The following is a 21,353-nucleotide window of genomic DNA, read 5'->3' on the forward strand; positions in this document are numbered from 1 at the left end:
AATGGAGAAAAGACAATCTCTTTAGCAAATGGTGCTGGCATAACTAGATATCCATCGCAAAAAAATGAAACAAGGCCCATACCTTACAACATGCACAAAAATGAACTCAAAATGCAGCAAAGACTGGAATATAAACTCTAAAATGATAAAGATCACTGAAGAAAAAATAGGGATGTTAGGAGTCCTAATACATGGCATAAACAGTATACAAAACATTATTAACAATGCAGAAGAGAAACTAGATAACTGGGAGCTCCTAAAAATAAAACACCTACGCTCACCCAAAGACTTCACCAAGAGTAAAAAGACTACCTACAGACTGCGAAAAAGTTTTTAGCTATGACATTTCCGAACAGTGTCTGCTGTCTAAAATCTACATGATTCCGCAAAAACTCAACTACAAAAAGATAAATAACCCAATAAAAAAATGGGCAAAGGATATGAACAGGCACTTCACTAAAGAGGACATTCAGGTAGCTAACAGATACATGAGGAAATGCTTACCATCATTAGCCATTAGAGAAATGCATATCAAAACAATGAGATTCCATCTCACTCCAACAAGGCTGGCATTAATCCAAAAAACACAAAATAATAAATGTTGGAGAGGTTGTGGGAAGTGGAACACTTATACACTGCTGGTGGCAACGTAAAATGGTACAACCACTTTGGAAATCGATTCGGTGCTTCCTTAAAAAGCTAGAAATAGAACTACCATACAATCCAGCAATCCTACTCCTTGGAATATATCCTAGAGAAATAAGAGCCTTTACACGAACAGATACATGCACACCCATCTTCACTGCAGCACTGTTTACAATAGGAAAAAGACGGAATCAAACAAGGTGCCCATCAATGGATGAATGGATAAATTATGGTATATTCACACAATGGAATATTACGCATTGATAAAGAACAGTGATGAATCTGTGAAACATTTCATAACATGGAGGAATCTGGAAGGCATTATGCTGAGTGAAATTAGTCAGTTGCAAAAGGACAAATATTGTATGAGACCGCTATTATAAGAACTCAAGAAATAGTTCAAACAGAGAAGAAAATATTTTGATGGTTACAAGAGGGGGAGGGAAGAAGGGAGAGGAGTATTCACTAATTAGATAGAAGACAAGAACTATTTTAGGTGAAGGGAAAGACAACACACAATACAGGAGAGGTCAGCACAACTGGACTAAACCAAAAGCAAAGACGTTTCCTGAATAAACTGAAAGCTTCAAAGGCCAGTGTAGCAGGGGAGGGGGTTTGGGGGCTATGGTTTCAGGGGACATCTCAAGTCAATTGGCATAATAAACTCTGTTAAGAAAACATTCTACATCCCACTTTGGAGTGTGGTGTCTGGGGTCTTAAACGCTAGCAAGCAGCCGTCTAAGATGCATCAATTGGTCTCAGCCAACCTGGAGCAAAGGAGAATGAAGAACACCAAAGGCATAAGGTAACTAGCCCAAGAGACAGAAAGGGCCACATAAACCAGAGACTACATCAGCCTGAGACCAGAACTAGATGGTGCCCGGCTATAACTAATGACTGTCCTGACAAGGGACACAACAGAGAATCCCTGAGGGAGCAGGAGAGCAGTGGGATAAGGACCTCAAATTCTCGTAAAAAGACCAGACTTAACGGTCTGACTGAGACTAGAAGGACCCCGGAGGTCATGGTTCCCAGACCTTCTGTTAGCCCAAGACAGGAACCATTCCCAAAGCCATCTCTTCAGACAGGGATTGGACTTGACTACAGGATAGAAAATGATACTGGTGAGGAGTGAGCTTCTTGGATCAAGTAGACACATGAGACTATGTGGGCAGCTCCTGTCTGGAGGGGAGATGAGAGGGCGGGGGGGGCGGGCGTCAGGGGCTGGCTGAATGGACACGAAAATAGAAAGTGGAGAGAAGGAGCGTGATGTCTTACTAGGGGGACAGCAACTAGGAGTTTACACCAAGGTGTATATAAATTTTGTATGAGAGACTGACTTGATTTGAAAACTTTCACTTAAAGCACAATAAAAATTAAAAAAGAAAACGTTCTGCATTCCAGTTTGGTGAGTGGCATCTGTGGTCTTAAAAGCTATCAAGGCCATATAAAATGCATCAATTGGTCTCAACCCACCTGGATCAAAGGAGAATGAAGAACACCAAAGACACGAGGAAAATATTAGCCCAAGAGACAGAAAGGGCCACATAAACCAGACTTCATCAGCTTGAGACCGGAAGAATTAGATGGTGCCCGGCTACCACCAATGACTGCCCTGACAGGGAACACAACAGAGAATCCCTCATGGAGCAGGAGAAGCGTGGGATGCAGAACTCAAATTCTAGTAAAAAGACCAGACTTAATGGTCTGAGACTGGAGGGATCGCAGAGGACATGGCCCCCTGACTCTTTGTCAGCCCAAAACTAAAACCATTCCCGAAGCCAACTCTTCAAAGATTAGACTGGACTATAAGATATAAAATGATACTGGTAAGGAGTGTTCTTCCTAGTCCAAGTAGACACGAGAGTACGTGGGCAGCTCCTGTCCAGAGGCGAGGAGGCAGAAGACAGGAGCTAATGAATAATGAATGGACACAGGAAATACAGGGTGGAGAGAAGTGTGCTGTCACATTATAGGAAGAACATCTAGGTTCACATAACAAAATGTGTATAAGTTTTTGTATGAGAAACTGACTTGAATTGTAAACTTTCACTTAAAGCACAATAGAAAAAGAAATCTATAAATTATCTATACATGAACCAAAAATGGGGGAGATAAATGGCAGTAAGTTTGTTTAGGAGGATGTCACTCTAATCTAGGAGAAAGGTCTAATAAATGGTGGTGGTCTAGGAAGGTGTGAAGCAAAATACAAAAGTACTAAAACCTAATCTTGAGAGACAAATGAAATTCATCTAACTTCAAATTAATTGGTAAATAGAAAAAGCTTAAGTTCTGAAATTAGAAATGTGAAAGACTATTTTATTTTGGTAAGTTATCTTTAAGCTGCTGGCAAGGCTTTGTTAAAAAAAAAAGTCCTATTTTCCAGGAAGTAGAAATCTGAGACTGAAAAATGGATGACAGGAAAATTTCAATAATGTTTTAATATCACCCCCTCATAAAAACAATAATGGTTTTATCTAAAATATTACTCTAACAGTAATTTATCATTTCAAATGCATTACCGATAATACATTCCAAAATACGTGACAGCTTATCATTCACTACTCTTTTTTTGACCATTTTCTGTTTTATTAGTTCTACTCTGCTAGCAGTCAATTTCATGGTTCATTAACATATTCAACATTTCTGGGTTCAAGTATCTTTTAAAACATTTGTAAATGTCAAAAAATCCTTATATATAATTGGTAGGCGATATGGCCACAAAACTACTGGTATTCTAAGTGGAAGAAATGTTCTGTAAATATTAACACTCTGCTCAGAACACAAACCAGAAAGTGCAACTACAAACCCTTCATGATACAATGCTATGACAACTTTCATTATTTATAATCATGAGTCTCCAGACCTACACGCTAATTAGTATCTTTAAAACCCCCAGGAGAAGATGATGCAAACAGCTAATCCTGGGCTGGCTTTGGGGCCCACAGATTCTTGCCTTAAAACCAGCTTTAGAGGTTCCAATGCTTCCATTCACTCAGTAAATTCTTACTGAGCACCTGCACATGTGCATGACAAACAAAGTTCTTAGCCTCACAGAATCTAGTCTCACATGTGATAGGCAGTTACTTCAGGGCTTTTCACGTGATCGCAGGGTGGCTAGCCCAGCTCCCCTCTCTCCCCCAGCTACATCCCTTCTGGACTGTTCACAGTCAATTGTTGAGAACACACTTAAGCCAGTCTGCCATGTGGTGGGACAAGTGAGCAGAACTGAGAGAAAATGGCATTTCCTAGCCCTACTTAGCTACAGCATGCTCTCAAGTTATTCAATGTCTTGGAGGCTCCCAACTGCAAATGAGCTGCCCAGTGATATGTATACTTCCAGAGTGGACAAGGATGGGTATGGCAAACATATTCCAATTACCCAAATAGATAATACTCAAGTAGAATTTTTATTTTAACAAAATGTTCATTAATATGAAAATATCAGGTATACCCAAACCCAGTGCCATCGAGTCGATTCATAAGATCCAATAATCACATCCTGAAACATTTTAAATCAAACATTTAATAAAGTATTTGTGAATTAATAAATAATGGATGCATACTTAGACCTAAAAATTTAGACACTCGTTAGTAATTCATACATATGCAGAATAAGTCCCTATCTGCACAAAGATTTGAATGTTTTGTACACAGAATTATCGCTCCATACGAAGATATACTCTGTACATTTCATTTATGCTACCACCAGCTCACCCTGATAAGAATTAATTGTTTAGTTCTAGTTGAAGTATAAAATCCAAAATTAATACAGCTATACTGTATTTGAAAAACAGTTCTTTGGCTAAAGTACCGATGCCCTCAGCCATTTGTTTCCTACTAACACATATATGGGTAAGTCATGTGGAGGGGGGTTGAGCTGTAACAATCTACTGCTAGTAACTTGCATACAAAATGGCTGTGTACAGATTACCCTTCAGTTCTATTCCACACTTAAAATTTTACCATCCTCATCTTGAGGATGGACAACTTGTCATACCCAGTGCCATCGAGTCATACACAGGAGAAAAATACTGGACTTTTAAATCAAAACCCAACTTCACTTGCATACCCAAAACAAACCCACTGCCATTCATTCCAGCTCATAGCGACAGTTATCACTTGCATAAAGCTTTGGTTATTCACACCATTTTGAAGACTCACATTTATATATAAATCAAGAAGTTAACCTACACAATTGAGCAATATTTTAGAATCTTATATTCTGACCTGTCATTCTTGAAGGAAAGTGATGCATAATTTATGGGTAATTTAGACAAAGCTATAACCTTTCCTTCTAGTTTGACAACGAACAATTCTGTTTACCTCATTTCTGTATTACTATATTCATGAATTCACTGGTTTTTAAAACTGGCCTTAGTCAAAGATTTGAAACCTAGGCAAATATGGGGATCAGGGGCCCAGGCCCAAGAAGGTACTTCCAAATGGTCTTACTGTTTTTCACATAAGGGAAACAACCAATTCCCAATAAATCCTGAAATGAGATGTTGAAAGACCCTGGTATGCCAGGTTGGACCCTTCCCCTCAACCCACCTCCGTCAGGACAACTCCACATTCTAGTAAGTAGCCTTAAAAACGTTTTGTGTTGTGGGTAAATGACAGCTAAGACTTCACTTTTTGTGAAAATATACACAGATCATACCCCCATTCAACAATTTCTGCACGTACAGTTCAATGACAATGGCTACATTCTTCACATTGTCTCACCATTCTCACTATCTCTACCCATATATTTCACCACCACTGACACAGACTCACTGCCCCATAAATTTACTCATCTATGCTTTAGAGTTTCCGATCCAGATAATTCTTTAGAAAAGTGCAATGCTCGAGGTGAACATTCTTTACTAATTCAGCTACACTGTTGTTTAGTTTGAAGGTGGCTTCAGGGATGGTTTTGGTTCAAGGTTCAAAAATTTCCTCGATGGAAGATTCAGGGGTTCCTCTAGTTTCAGTGAATGCTGTAAGAAATTTGATTCTATAATGACAGTTCAGATTCTGTAAGAAATTAGAAATTCTGTTCCATATTTTTCCCTTTTTGATCAGGGCTCATCTACTGAGTCCTTGATCAAAAAGTTGAGTAATGTTTACCAGGCACCATCCAGTTCTGGTCTCATGGCAAAGGAGGCAATAGTTCATACAGGCAACTAGACCTGCAGTCCAGTTCCTTCTCAGAGTCCTACGTCTCCTTCCTCTGCCGCTATAGGCAAATAGAGACCAACTGTTGCTGTATCTGGGATGGCAGCTCTCAAGTTTTTAAGACCCCAGGCACTAGTCACAGACCTGGGGGGAAATCGGAAACTCTAAAACAATGTTAAAGCCAGTTGGCTAGATAGTACCACAAAGCCATGACCCTAAGCCTTTGAACCAAGAAGGCTAATCCCATGTGTTTGGTTGTACCAAAGTAGTATCAGCAATTGCATCCTTTTTGTGTGTGTGTGTTATAAATTTTAACACAACATTTGCCATTTTGCCCTTCTTCTGGTGTAAAACTTAGTGGTATCAGTTACTTTAGCCAAGTTGTGCAACTACTATCCCTAATTGTTACTAATTTTCCCATCACCATAAACATAAACTACTTCCTAGAGAATGATTCCCTCACTCCCTCCTTCCTCCCACCATAGGTAAGCACCAGTAAGGCCACACAGTATTTGTCCTTTTTTACTTTGTTCAGCATAATGTCTTCGAGGTTCATCCATGTTGTAGCATGCATCAGGACTTTTTTTTTTAAAGCTGAATAGTATTCCATCATATGTATGCACCATTTTGTTTATCCATTCATTTGTTGACAAACACGTAGATTGTTTCTACCTTTTTGCTGTTGTCAATAGTGCTGCTACGAATACAGGTGTACAAAGACTTCTTAATTGACAACATCACTCCCTTAATTACCATCTATATCCTTTCCTATGTGAAACAAACTGGAGAATAAGTAGTACATTTTTACTCAGCACCAAATATTGCTACAATTTCTTTTTTATTGACAAGAATACTTTAGGGGGTTCTGGGAGACCAGAGAAACCAAGGACTAGAAGGTTTAAGAGTATCTAAAATTTAAATATTAAATCCTTCAGAGAAACTATCTCCTCACAGGAAAGACACTAAATAAATTACATCTAAATGTTCTACTTATATGAGAAAAAAAAACTTATACTTCTCCTTTAAGATAAAATGGAAATGACTTAAAACATGAGGGGGAGGGGTAAAGTATGAGCTATAAATCCAATTCAAATTGTATTAAAACCCCAATATAAACAGAAGTGAAATTTTCCTAAAAGAAAGTGAATGTTCACTTACCCTCCCCCCCCACAAAAGTAGGAAAATTACACTAAAGAGAAGAAATTGGTATGGACCAAGACACTTTCTCGCTTTATGTATTTAAAAAAATAAATTTCATGTTGCCAAAATAACTGTCTAAATTTTTAGGTTTATATGGATAGAAATATATAATTCTACTTTCACAGACAGGTCAACTAGAGGAAATAAGTTAACACAATCATTTGAATTGGTTGTCTACATACTGGACAGGGCTTATTTCTTTTTTTTAGCTTCTTTGCACATGTAAAGCATGCCATAAGATGTCCTGTTTTGCCGTGGACGATGCAACCATTTTTAGGTCGATCTTGGCAAATCACACATGGTTCAGTGGCAATGGGGCGATATCTAGATTCCACACTTTCATCTTTGCCTTGAGTTTCTTCCCTCTCAGACTCTCTAGCATCTTGGCTGCTATAAATGATGCTACTGGAAGTTGATGGCTGAGAATAGTCCTCACCTTCTTGAGAATGGGAGGCTTGTTTTATTTTATCATCATTTTCCTCAACACATGACTCTTTGCAGTCATTCATTGTTGTTTTTTTACAATCAGGAACATCAAAGCCCTCTTCTACCTGCGTTGTGTTTTCTTGCTTAGCACTCTCAGGCATTTTCTCTTTATCTTTTCTTTTATCTTCAGGAAGCCAATTCTCACGAAGTGTCCAACATCTGTTACAATGTGGTGGAAGAGGAGGGTTCATTTCATTGCATGAAGTACACTTCCAATAGTCCTTCAATGAAATAAGAGAGTTAACTTCTGTAACCCTTTAATAACTAGTCATAGCAATGCTAACAGCTCTGGTACGTCTAAGGTAAGACGTATCACGCAGCACAATTTTCAGCATTTATGCTTTATATAAAACATCCAATGTGCAATGGTCTCTCCTCAAATACAGTATTTTAAGTACATTTTTTTTTCTTCAGCCATACCATGACGGAGAACCCTAAAACTAAAAATATATTCACTGTAATATTAATCACGACAACTGATAAGTTATCTGTTCAGGAACACAGATAATGGAGTTGTTTGTTGAGCTATGTGCTATGGGATCTTTTTCTCTGTAATAGGGCCTGTACCCACTCTCTGAGAGGTTGAACTCTCAACTCTGTACCTAGAGTCCACCAATCTAGAGGACATTTGCCTCCTACAGAAAGACCAAAACCTCCATAGATAGGATTGCCTGAACTGTGCTCTAAAGCTAGGGCTCAAATGGGTGTTCCCTAACTCCATCCACAGGGAAATGCTAAAACATTCATGTTTGCCAGCTAAAACCCTGGCCACTATCAAAAATGTTTTTCTCATATTTGTCTTTTCTGTGTTCTTATCTCTGTAACTACTCCATGCTTCTTCTTTATCCCAACTTCTCTCCCAAACCTCTCAACCATGAAATTTAGAAAACAAACTCCCCATATTATCACCAGCCTCTTTACTGAGCATATCCACAACTCCTTGCCTTAACTGAAGCATGGTTCTTGCCTGAGGATACCGCACATGTGAAGTTTGCCATTAAGATGTCCTTCCTGACAAGACAGTAGCAATAAGGGTGGAGACTTCATTCTCCAACACTGGTTCTTCAAAGTTATCAAAAAGTAGGTTTCTACTAGCTGATAAAACCAAAGACAACCGTTGTGCAATACAAGAAAAAAAGGTGCTTCGAAGAGCCTATGTCACAAGATCTGGGTCTGAAACATTTCACTCAACTTGCCTTCAACTGAACCAGCTAGTTGTTATTTTCCAATATAGCAAAAATTTGAGATTTGCAATTTCACTTTTTTTGGATTTGGATAATTAGTATGTTTCCAACTCAGAAAAAAAAATAAGACTTACTTCCTATTCAAATATAATCAAAGACAATATTAAGAACAAAAGCAATAATAGTCAGCTTAAAGAAAAATAAATAAGCATTTCCAATACCTCGGGAACCCAGTGAAGCATGAGATGTGAACATTTAAGTCCTAATTTCTTTAACAGCAAATCCTACCACATTCTCTAATGTAAGTCAATATTAAAAAATGTTGATATTCAGTAAGACTGGCAAAATGTTGGTAACTGTTAAAGCTGTGTTATGAGTACACTGGAGATACAGCATAGTACACTGTACATACTTGAAATTTTCTATAATAAAGTTCTTTAAAAAGTTCAAATTCCAGGACAAGAAACTAAAAAATACAGCAACAGAGTCTAACAGAACAAATAAGGAACAATAATGCCATAAGTCTAATATTTTAACTTCATAAAAATTCCCTCATTTCAGCTTAGACTAGACATTATTTTTCTAATCTTGACCTGAGTGTCATGTTTTGATTCTTTAAAAAACGAGATGTACACTTACAGCTAAGGAAATTTCAGGGTCATCTTCAAATGAATCTGTATCACTCTCCTCTGCCTGATAGACAGTAACTCGATATACCTAATAAGACAAAATTCATTAGCATCAATTCATCACCGTTTTCTCCTCAACCAGAAAGGCTTCTTAGCGGTAAGCCCTAAGCAAATAACACCTACTACTATATATGAGAAATCCTGAGACAAGGGTCAAAACGGAGTTAAGTATAAAAAGGGAGAATTGAAGGAGAGTGAAATCTCACCTACCGTGGTAAAAAGTCAATAGACTATTTTAAATGAATAAAGCAAACAATTCAGTACAAGCATTTTTATTTTATACATATGGAAGTATTAAGTGTCAGTGAAACAGTGGGAAATGTTGAAGGTAGTCACCTCCAGAAAACAGATCTGTGTGCATGTTTTACTTCCATAAAAAGCAAATTATTTTAAAAGTGGGGAATTCAAGTAAGTATTTAAAAAACTGAATAGGCCATTATATAAGAATGCTCATCAGGGCCTACTGACTTCTTGGCATTAATGAAGAGACTATGTATCAGACAATAAGGAACTGCAAATACTCAAGTACACAACCAATACTCTAGTTTGAACAAACTAAATGACAAGGATTTCACGTGGAACCTGAATATACTAGTATTTCCATTTTATCAAATTTAATGAACATGGAAAGTTAATTAACAACTTTCTAATATAATTAGATGAAAAATCTACCTCATCATCTTCATCTGAGAGTTCTTGTCCTTCTTCACTAAGGTTATAATCTTCGGAATCAAGAGATTCAACTTCAAATTCTACACTAAATTGATCTGAAACTGAATCCTGGTCCAACCAATCACCAGAATGTTCACTTACACCAGCATCAAGATCCTAGAAAAAAAGAGAAATAAGTAACTTAATACACATTACCTCTTGAACTCTAACAGGTTCCTAACTCATCCACTTGCCTCTACTTCCTCCTCAAATCCAACTCGCACTAGATTAAGATTCTGGGTTATTACTGCATTAATATTATTATTATATATTAATAATATTATGTATTAATATTTCTCCATTCAAACCCCATTACATAAAGGAAAAAGGCCTAAGTCCCTTGGCATTCAAGGTACATACAATTTGACTGTATTAACATTTTCATGTTATCTCCAACTAGACACACACCCTCTACTAAATATGGACAATCCAGCTAGACCTAAATGGTTTCCTAAACCAATCTTGGTACTTTAACCATCACACTTTCTTCTCTAACTAGAATAACTTGACAGTTTCCAAATCCAACTCATCCTTTTTGGCAAAGCCTCTGTGAATACCATAACTGAAAGAGCTCTTCATTCTTTAATTATCTTTATAATTGAGATATTACATAATTATTATATATTCTTATGCATAAATTGTACAAAATACAATTTTGCACGCATGTTTCCCACCTGAATTATAGACACTGTGAATGCTAACACCATGTCCTAATCATCTTTACTTCGTACAGATTAGCAGAATGCTAACCACAAGACACACAATTATTATGGGATTCATTTTTTTTAAGTGAATTTTGAGAATAATTTCTTTTGAAGAGCTTTCAGACTTAATTTTTTATATTTTATTTTTAAAATTCTCTATCTTTTCATCTGATTCCTAATCTTAGGGCTTTTGTTAATAGTACAAGAACTTAGGAAGACCTTCAGTCCCATAATCTTTGCTATCACTGGCTAAGGTTAGGGTGATATTCAAAGCAGAACCAAAAAAACCAAAACCCACTGCTGTCGAGTCAATTCTGACTCATAGCAACCCTATAGGACAGAGCAGAACTGCCCCACAGAGTTTCCAAGAAGTGCCTGGTGGATTCAAACTGCCAACCTCTTGGTTAGCAGCCGCAGCACTTAACTACTACATCACCAGGGTTTCCATTCAAAGCAAGAGGAGCCTAAAACAGCTAGAACTGGAGAAAGTACATCGGTCTAGAAGTAAGGATACAGACAATCTTATTCTAGATTTGCCAGCAAGTAGCTATTTAAACTGGACATATCATTTAACCTTGAAAGACCACAGCTATTTCTTCTATGAGTTTAGGTTAAATGATCTCTAACATCTCAATCATCTATAAAAATAAAATACATATTATTTTACAACCACTGAGAGCCCTTGACACTCAAAAGACTGGTTTTTAGAGTATGTTAAGAAAGTAAATACTAAAAGCACCATTCACAAGGTTGCAGTTCTGAGGAGGGCTCTAATTAACAATCAGGTTAGAATCACAAGTCAAGCTAGAATACAATAAGATCTCTAATAAGATAACCTAACTAGCTAGATACTGGAATTAATTAAAGTCTTTAGTGTACTGGATCCCTGGTGGCACACTGGTTAAGAGCTCAGCTGCTAACCAAAAGATCAGCAGTATGAATTCACCAGCTGCTCCTTGGAAAGCCTATGGGGCAGTTCCCTCTGTCCTACAGGGTCACTATGAGTCAGAATCAACTTGATGGCAATGGGTTTGGTTTTTTTTTTTTTGGGGGGGGGGGTTCTTTAGTATACTAATTTTAGATTAAGGAAGTAAAGCACAAGAAAAATTAAGTCTCAAGAAGCATCTTCTATGGCAGGGGTCAGCAAGCTGTGGCCTAGCAGCAGTCTATTTTTGCAAATAAACTTTTATTTGCACACAGCCATGCCCATTCATATATCTACAGTTTATGGCTACTCTCATGTTACAACAGTAAAGTTTGGTTGCTGCAGCCACAACCATATGAGCCACAAAGTCCAAAATATTTACTCCATGGCCCTTTACAGCAAGTTTCTAGGTACCATGAAGAAAGCAATATTAAGTTGTTTATAAAAGTTGTGACTGATGTTCAAAAAAGAATGACCTAAAAACTTTTAAATAGTGTACTTTTAAAAAGCATCAGGCATGTCTAATTTGGAAAGATTTGGACTTTGTAGTCAGAAATCCTTAGCTTGTATCTGAATTCCATTTGTGACCATTATGAATTGTGGGAACCTTAGATGAGTTACTAAAAATTCCCAAGTCTCAGTTGTCTAATGTGTAAAATGGAGTCTGAGGCTACTGAGACAATTAAGAAGATATCATGACGTACAGTGCCCAGCATATAGCTTAGAATACAGCCTTAATTCCCCAATGTATTAAACCTAAAAGAAAAGATCAGACAGGAATATACTTCTTTTAACTGTACTAAAACACCAAGAGGATGTTCTCCCTTCACAAATCAGTGGATGATGATACCAAATGACGACTTTAATATGCTCATGATGTAAACTAAAATGGGGAAAAAAAACTGGCCCTGCCAAAAGCTTTCACAACCAAGAACTTAGCCTTAAAAACAGCAGAATTTTAATAGGCAGGATTTTTATGAGAGTAGAATAAGACTAACAATATGCAAAAAAAGAAATACCTTCTACATTGTTTTGATAAGGCATTGTCCCAGTTACAAAGCAAGAAAAGAAGCCTCTAAATACCTTTTAACTAGAATTCTGATACAATTTTAACAAAGACAGTAAGCTCAATGGGGCATAGTAGTTCTATTTTTTAATTCATTTATAAGGAATAAAATTAACCAAACATGAAGTACGTATGTATACATGTCAAGTTTTCCTTAATTGGATTCAATTTTCAGGATCACACATACTCATAAGCTCTATGTTTTGCTGACCATAGTATAAACTAGTCTGAAAAAGAATATTTTATTCTTTCATGTGCCCAGCTTCTGGTCAGAAGCCTAAGGTTAGGGAGATGAAACAATGAGCGAATAGTGCTAACACTAAAAGCACAAGTTTGGATAATGGACAAATGTCATCTAATTACCCAACTAAGCTTTTCCCACCTAAGAGTCTTTGCATATGCTATTTGTTCTATCTAAAAAACTTGCCCTCCACTCTTTATATGATACCTCCTTTTCATCCTTCAGACATTTCTCTCTCATTTTACAAGTTTGCTCCTCAGAAAAGCCTTCCATGACCACCCTGTCTGATGTTGGTCACTCTAGCATCTGCCCCTTCACTCCCTAACCCTACATTATTCACTCTGAATAACCTGATTTTTTTCGTATCATTTATTAAATATTTTAATTATGTTTAATTGTTTATAGTCTTTCTCCCCATGAGGGCAGGGATCATGTCTCCCCTGATCACCACTGTACCTTGTGTGCCAAATACGAAGCCAGGCATAGAAAAGACAAATATTTACCGAAGAACTTGCTCTCAGGCTGGGGAGTTCACCATGCCATCTAGTGGCGTACATAAGTAACAGCTCTATTAAATGCTGACTCTAGAGGGCATGTCTGTACTCGTTCATTCACTGATAATGCTCCAAGTAACAAGAATGCAAATGTAGTAGGAATGGAGCCACTAATGCAATTGGTTCAGTCTCTTGTATCTTCTAGAGAACAATAAAATGATCACTAATATCCAGAATAATGACTACAAGACACTGCCTAGCCACAAAGAAAGATTCCAAATTTAATAACATTTTAAAGACAAATGTTTAATGATAAGAAAACATTCTGCTGTCAAGCACTGTTGTTAGCAAAAACTTCTTTACCAAACTTCTTTCAATAATATCTATTAGAAATTTTACTCCTAACAGTTTAGAATTCTGTTAGTAATCAGAAAGTATGAATAATCTCCCATCATCCAAGCAACAGCCACACCCGTATTTCAGTCTTAGTAAACAGACTTTCCCTGACGTCTAGCCCAATGTATGTAAATGTTAAGCTCAGACTTATCTGCTGATGGCTGTAATAAAAAAGATATTTTTAGTCTAAAGATTTAAAACATATTTGCCTTAGAATCCAAAGAGGTCTAGTTAAACCAAATTTTTATTTTTGTTCTCTTAATTTTTAAGAAGTAAACTTCCAAATTCTGACAATTTTATACTCCAAGTTACTTTACTATTGGTGCAGTGACCCACAAAGATTCTCTACCATATAGGTTGATATTAATAATTTAATATTGGTACCAATTTTACCAACACATCCCAGTGCAGCTTGGCTACCTTCCACCATCCTCCCCAAATCTGGAAGGGAGGAAAATTTATCATTATGTTTAGCAGCAATCTCACACCATACACGTGTGTTCCATCTGTACGCTTACTAATATCACCAGAACTAGATTGTTTTACATAAAATAAGAAGATTACCGGATTTGATGGGGTTTCTGTTGAGTCACTGCTACTGCTTCTTTCACAACAGATCTCCCTTATTACACACAGTGCAACGCTCTCATCAAAGGAAAGGGAAACACTATCAGATCTGTGGCGCTTTCTTTGTCCTTCACTGGCTAGTTCATCTGAATTTTCTTCTGCAGAGAAAGAAAAGAAAAAAGTTACTCAATTTGCTGTACTCTAATTTATTTAGAAATTTTAGCTGTCTTGTGTACCTATTTGAACTGAAATTTAATTTCTATAAAATTAAAGAAAAAAATAGTGAATTACTACTAATATTCCAAAACTTAACTTTTATTGGATTTGTCCAACTGAGCGCGCTATAGCAGAACACTGTAAAAAGCATTTTAATCTTTCAGAACTTTACCTCTGTAAGTCACAATAATTAAATCTAGAGTTTTTAACCAATTTATAATTTTTCTATCAAGACCAAACTTTTACTTTTCTGAAAAGAATCAAAAATGTTTATTTAGACAATATTCCAAATGCTTCAATTTCTTCAGTACCTTATTATTTTCAACAGGAATTAAAACCAGTTCAAATCGCCCATTTTAAATAACTACATATGACTGTAAAAGTTACGATGTTAATGTCACTGAACTGTACATGTAAAAATTGTTGAACTGGCAAATATTTTGCTATATATATTTTTTTAAACCATAATTAAAAAAATAAAAAGGCAAAAAGAAGTCAGAATGTTACCAAAATCTGTTAGGAACATAATATAGAGCTCTACCTTAAAAACTAGTACATAGAGATAAAAAGAAATTCCAAGTGGACTAAACAAAGAACAGAGCCATTCAAGTACGCGTAAGAGAATACTCTTATAATACGGGGGTAGAGATGTGAAGGAGGGCATACCACCACAAAGCCTTCAAGAGACTATCAACATTAGACTGTTAAGATTTACATGGCAAAATGACATGACTAGACAAAGGTCAGACCAAACTCTTTGCAATATATATAATAGAAAATGCTGAATATTCGTATTATTCTAAGTCCTTCTATAAAAATCAAGAGAAAAATAAACTTTACTTTTAAAGTAAGGTCAAAGATAAGCCAACTCACAGAAGAAAAATAAATTACTAACATATAAAAAGATCCCCAACCTCCTAATGATCAAGGAAATGCAAACAAATGAGATAGCATTTTTCACCCACGAGAATAACAAAAATTAAAATGTGATTATCATCCAGCATCCATGAGAACTTGAGAGAACGGACGTTTTTATATACTGGTAGTAGGAGTCAACAATAATTCAACATTTTAAGGGTTCTTTCTCTATCCTAGAGAAATATCTGCATAATTATTGAAGAATATAGGTACAAGGATGTTCACTGCAGCCTTATATGAGTCTAATAGGGTTATGAGAGTAAATGAAATATAATCCATATGCCTGGATTGTTATACAGCTCTCATACCTTTGCTCACTCCATTTCCCTCTCGACCTAGTCAAAAGTCATCTCTTTTTTTCCTCTGAATTCCCAAAACACTTATACCTTATACTGTATTTTTGTGTTCATCTCTGCAACTAGATCACAAGTTCTGGATATAAGTTCTTAATCACTCCGTATTAGAAAAGGTGATCCTGGTTGAATGATACGGGCTGGAGGTCTAAATCATGTTACTGATGAATAATTTGGTAGTCAAGGTAAAAAATGATAATGATGTGGGGCTTTTTTCCCTGATTATTAAATATTACTCATTATGAAAATCTAAATAAAATAGAAAAAAAGATAAAAAGAACTAAATGTAAATCCCCTGTAATGCTACCATTGAGATAACCACTATGAACATTTCAGTACAATAACTTCTCAATTTTAATTTTTGGACTATTTACTTTCCTTTAAAATTTTTTTTTTTTTTTTTAGTACTATATGTACAACTAAGGAGCACTAGTGGCACAACGTTAATCTAGCTGCTAAACTGAAAGACTGACAGTTTGAACCCCCCAGTGGCTCTGCAGGACAAAGATCTGGCGATCTGCTCCGGAGGGAACAGGTCTACTACTCTATCACACGGGGTCATTATGAGTCGAAAATGACTTGACAGCACCTGAAAAGAAGGTACGTACAACTAGGTCCCCAGGTGGTGCAAACAGTTTGTGCTCGACTACAGACTTAAAGGTTGGCGGTTCAAACCCACCCAGCGGTGTCACAGAAGAAATGCCTGGTGATGTTTCTATAACAGTTACAGCCAAGAGAGAACCCCTGAGGGAGCAGGACAACAGTGGGATGCAGACCCCAAATTCTCATAGAAAGACCAGACTTAACGGTCTGACTAAGACTAGAAGAATCCCAGCAGTCATGGTCCCCAAACCTTCTGTTGGCCCAGGGCAGGAACCATTCCCAAAGACAACTCATCTGACATGGATTGGACTGGACAATGGGTTGGAGAGAGATGCTGATGAGGATTGAGCTACTTCTATCAGGTGGACAGTTGAGACTGTGTTGGCATCTCCTGTCTAAAGGGGAGATGGGAGGGTAGAGGGGGTTAGAAACTGGCAAAATGGTCACGAAAGGAGAGAGCAGGCTGACACATTACAGGGAGGGTAAGTGGGAGTAGTTTATATGTGAGAGACTGACTTGATTTGTAAACTTTCACTTAAAGCACAATAAAAATTATTAAAAAAAAAAAAAATTACAGCCAAGAGAACCCCATGGAGCAGTTCTACCCTGTAACACACAGTGTCATCATGAGTCAGAATCAACTTCATGGTGACAGGGGTTTTTTTTGATACATACAACTATAGAGTTGTTTTTCTCACTTAAAATCATGAGTCTTTTCTCATGCCATTAAATATTCTTTTACATTATTTTTAATGGCTGCAGAACATAGTGTCCATCAAATATTTATATACTGTTTAGCATAACCAAAATACTTAACACACACATTTCAGCACCTGCTCCTTTCTGACAGTTCGAGGTAGTAGATACACAACAGAGATGAGAAGTCAGCCATCCCTGCCTCCTCTATCTCCTGAGGGAGTTTATCTTTAAACATCTAGGCAACGGAAATAATTATTCACAAGCTGAAATGAGTGCTATGAAGGAAACAAAGCACAAAGGTAAAGAAAAACAAGAGGGACCTACTTTTCTGGGTAGCTAGGAACAGCCTCTCTGAGGTCACATTTAAGCAAAAACAGAAAAGTGAGGAACTAGCCTTGCAAGGTGGAGGCAGAAGAGCTCCAGGCAGGAAAAAAACTGCACATAAAGGCCTTAAAGCAGGAAAAAGCTTGACTTGGCTGAAGAACCAAACAATCAGTGAGGCTGAAACACAATTAAAGGAAGGGAAATAGGCAAGAAGCCAGGTTAAAGATAGACCAGAGCCTTGTGGGTCAATTGTGGGTCAATATGGATTGTATTTGAAAGCCAATGGTAAGTCACCAAAACAGCTAAGTGGAGGAATGACACAATCCAATTTACCTTCTAGGATCCCGTCTGGTACTGTGTAGAGAAAAAGAGCAGGCGTAGAAACAAAGAGAAAATCAGAAGCCTGTTACAGTGGTCAGGGCAAGAGAAGATAAAGACCTGGACTAGAGTCACAGACAGCATTCTCGACTATCATATATGGCATGTTCTTTATTACAAATGATGGTACAACAAATATCTCTACATATAAATCTTTCAATTTCTGACTGTGTAACTAGGATAGATTCCTAGAAGTGGAGATTCTGGATTAATGGCAAGAACTCTAAGCCTTTTTTTATAATTCATAAAGGTTTAAGCAATTTATACACCAATCCCCCATGTGTCTGTCAGTCTGTCATACTCTGGGGGCTTGCGTGTTGTTGTGATGCTGGAACCTATGCCACTGGTATTCAGATACCAGCAGGATCACCATTGGCGGACAGGTTTCAGCTGAGCTTCGAGACTAAGACAGGCTAGGAAGAATGACCCAGTTGTCTACTTCTGAAAAGAATTAGCCAGTGAAAACCTTATAAATAGCAGAGGAACACTGTGCTGGAAGATGAGCCCCCCAGGTTGGAAGGCACTCAAAATACAATTGCGGAAGAGCTGCCACCTCAAAGTAGAGTCAACCTTAATGACATGGATGGAATTAAGCTTTTGAGACCTTCATTTGCTGATGTGCCACAACTCAAAATGAGAAGAAACAGCTGCAAACATCCATTAATAATCGGAACCTGGAATGTATGAAGTATGGTTCTAGGAAAATTGGAAATCATCAGAAATGAACTGGAATGCATAAGCATTGATATCCTAGACATTAGCAAGCTGAAATGGACTGATGTTGGTCATCCTGAATCGGACAATCATATGGTCTACTATGCCGGGAATGACAACTTGAAGAGGAATGGCATTGAATTCATCATCAAAAAGGACATGTCCTTCAAGATCTATTCTGAAGTACAACATTGTCAGTGATGCGATAATATCCATACACCCACAAGGAAGACCAGTTAATATGACTATTATTCAAATTAATGTACCAATCACTAAGGTCAAAGATGAAATTAAAGATTTTTACAACTTCTGAGTCTGAAATTGATCAAACATGCAATCAGGACGCACTGATAATTACTGGTGATTGGAAAGCAAAAGTTGGAGACAAAGAAAGATGGGTAGTTGGAAAATAGGGCCTTGGTGATAGAAACTATGCTGGAGTTCACATGATACAAGTTTGCAAGGCCAACGACTTTTTCATTGCAAATACCTTTTTTCACCAACATAAACAGTGACTACACACGTGGACCTCACCAGATGGAATACACAGGAATCAAATTGACTACATTTCCGTGCAAAGACACTATGGACAGTCAGAACAAGGCCAGGGGCCAACTGTGGAACAGACCATCAACTGCTCCTACGCAAGTTCAAGTTGAAACTAAAGAAAATTAAAACAGGTCCACAAGAGCCAAAGTACTACCTTCAGCATATCCCACCTGAATTTAGAGACCATCTCAAGAACAGATTTGACATGTTGAACACTAATGACCAAAGACCAGATGACTTATGGAATGATATCAAGGATATCACACATGAAGAAAGCAAGAGGTCACTAAAAAAAGAGGAAAGAAAGAAAAGAGCAAAAGGGATGTCAGAAGGGACTCTGAAACTTGCTCTTGAACAACAAGTAACTGAAGTGAAAGGAAGAAATGATGAAGTAAAAGAGGTGAAGAGCAGATTTCCAAGGGTGGCTCGAGAAGACAAAGTATTATAATGACATGCACAAAGACCTAGAGGTAGAAAACCAAAAGGCAGGAACACCCTTGACATTTATCAAGCTGAAAGAACTGAAGGAAAAATTCAAGCCTCGAGTTTCAATATTGAAGGATTCTAGGGGGAAAATATTAAATGACACATGAAGCATCAGAGAAGACAGAAGGAATACACAAAGTCACTATATCAAAAAGAATTGGTCGACACTCAACCATTTCAGGAGGTAGCATATTATCAGGAACCGATGGTACTAAAGGAAGAAGTCCAAGCAGCACTGAAGGCACTGGCAAAAAACAAGGCTCCAGGAATTGACAGAATACAGAATACCAATTGAGATGTTTCAACAAACAGATGCAGCACTGGAAGTGCTCACTCATCTATGCTAAGAAATATGGAAGACAGCTACCTGGCCAACTGACTGGAAGAGATCCATATTTATGTCTATTCCCAAGAAAGGTGATCCAACCGAGTGCAGAAATTATCAAACAATATCATTAATATCCCATGCAACTAAAATTTTGCTGAAGATCATTCAAAAGTAGCTGCAGCAGTATATTGACAGGGAGATGCCAGAAATTCAAGCCAGATTCAGAAGAGGACCTGGAACCAGGGATATCACTGCTGATGTCAGATGGATCCTGGCTGAAAGCAGAGAATACCAGAAAAATGTTCACCTCTGTTTTATTGACTATGCAAAGATATTCAACTGTGTGAATTGTAACAAATTACGGATAATATTGTGAGCAATGGGAATTCCAGAACACTTAATTGTGCTCATGAGGAACCTGTACATAGATCAAGAGGCAGTCATTCAAACAGAACAAGGGAATACTGTATGGTTTAAAGTCAGGAGAGGTGTGTGTCAGGGTTGTATCCTTTCACCATGCTTACTCAATCTGTATCCTGAACAAATAATCCAAGAAGCTGGACTATATGAAGAAGAACAGGGCATCCGGACTATAGGAAGGCTCATTAATAACCTGTGATATCCAAGTGAAGGGGTGCTCAGAGTGAAGAAGACTTGAAGCACTTACTGATGAAGATCAAAGACTACAGCCTTCAGTATGGATTATACCTCAACATAAAGAAAACAGAAGTCCTCACAACTGGACCGATAAGCAACATCATGATAAACGGAGAAAAGAATGAAGTTGTCAAGGATTTCATTTTACTTGGATTCACAATCAACACCCATGGAAGCAGCAGTAAAGATATCAAAAGATACACTGCATTGGGCAAATCTGTTGCAAACGACCTCTTTAAAGTGTTGAAAAGCAAAGATATCACCGTGAAGACTATGGTGCGCTTAAACCAAGCCATGGTGTTTTCAATCACCTCATATGCACACAAAATCTGGACGATGGATAAGGAACCCCCAAGAAGAACTGATGCCTTTGAATTGTGGTGCTGGCAAAGAATACTGAATAAACCATGGACTGCCAAAAGAACGAATAAATCTGTCTCAGAAGATGAATAAGGAAGCCCCAAGAAGAACTGATGACTTTGAATTGTGGTGCTGGTGAAGAATACTGAATATACCATGGACTGCCAAAAGAACGAATAAATCTGTCTCAGAAGAAGTACAACCAGAATGCTCCTTAGAAGCAAAGATGGCGAGACTACGTCTCACATACTGGACATGTTATTAACAGCGATTAGTCCCTGGAGAAGGACATCATGCTTG

General features: G+C 37.5%; 1 protein-coding gene across 27 annotated transcripts in view; it reads right to left on the reverse strand.

The window, feature by feature from the left end:
* MDM2 (MDM2 proto-oncogene) overlaps positions 1–21,353 on the reverse strand; it is a 128,016-nt gene that overhangs the window by 92,600 nt on the left and 14,063 nt on the right. For 20 of the 27 annotated variants that reach the window (XR_010321813.1, XR_010321812.1, XR_010321811.1 and 17 more), the window contains exons 7-9: positions 14,466–14,626; positions 10,037–10,192; positions 9,315–9,392 (exon numbers count right to left, since the gene is read on the reverse strand). Coding sequence is in view for 11 of the 27 variants with exons in the window: in XM_023558650.2 (XP_023414418.1) it covers positions 9,315–9,392; positions 10,037–10,192; positions 14,466–14,626 (395 nt within the window). In the remaining 16 variants the exon portion in view is untranslated. Of the gene's footprint in view, positions 1–6,624; positions 7,713–9,314; positions 9,393–10,036; positions 10,193–14,465; positions 14,627–21,353 lie in introns of those variants that run through there. The other 7 variants (XM_010598703.3, XM_003405589.4, XM_023558645.2 and 4 more) reach the window with 2 other exon arrangements.

Source organism: Loxodonta africana, chromosome 4 (assembly GCF_030014295.1).
Source record: "Loxodonta africana isolate mLoxAfr1 chromosome 4, mLoxAfr1.hap2, whole genome shotgun sequence".
In the NCBI taxonomy this organism is placed as follows: Eukaryota; Metazoa; Chordata; class Mammalia; order Proboscidea; family Elephantidae; genus Loxodonta; species Loxodonta africana.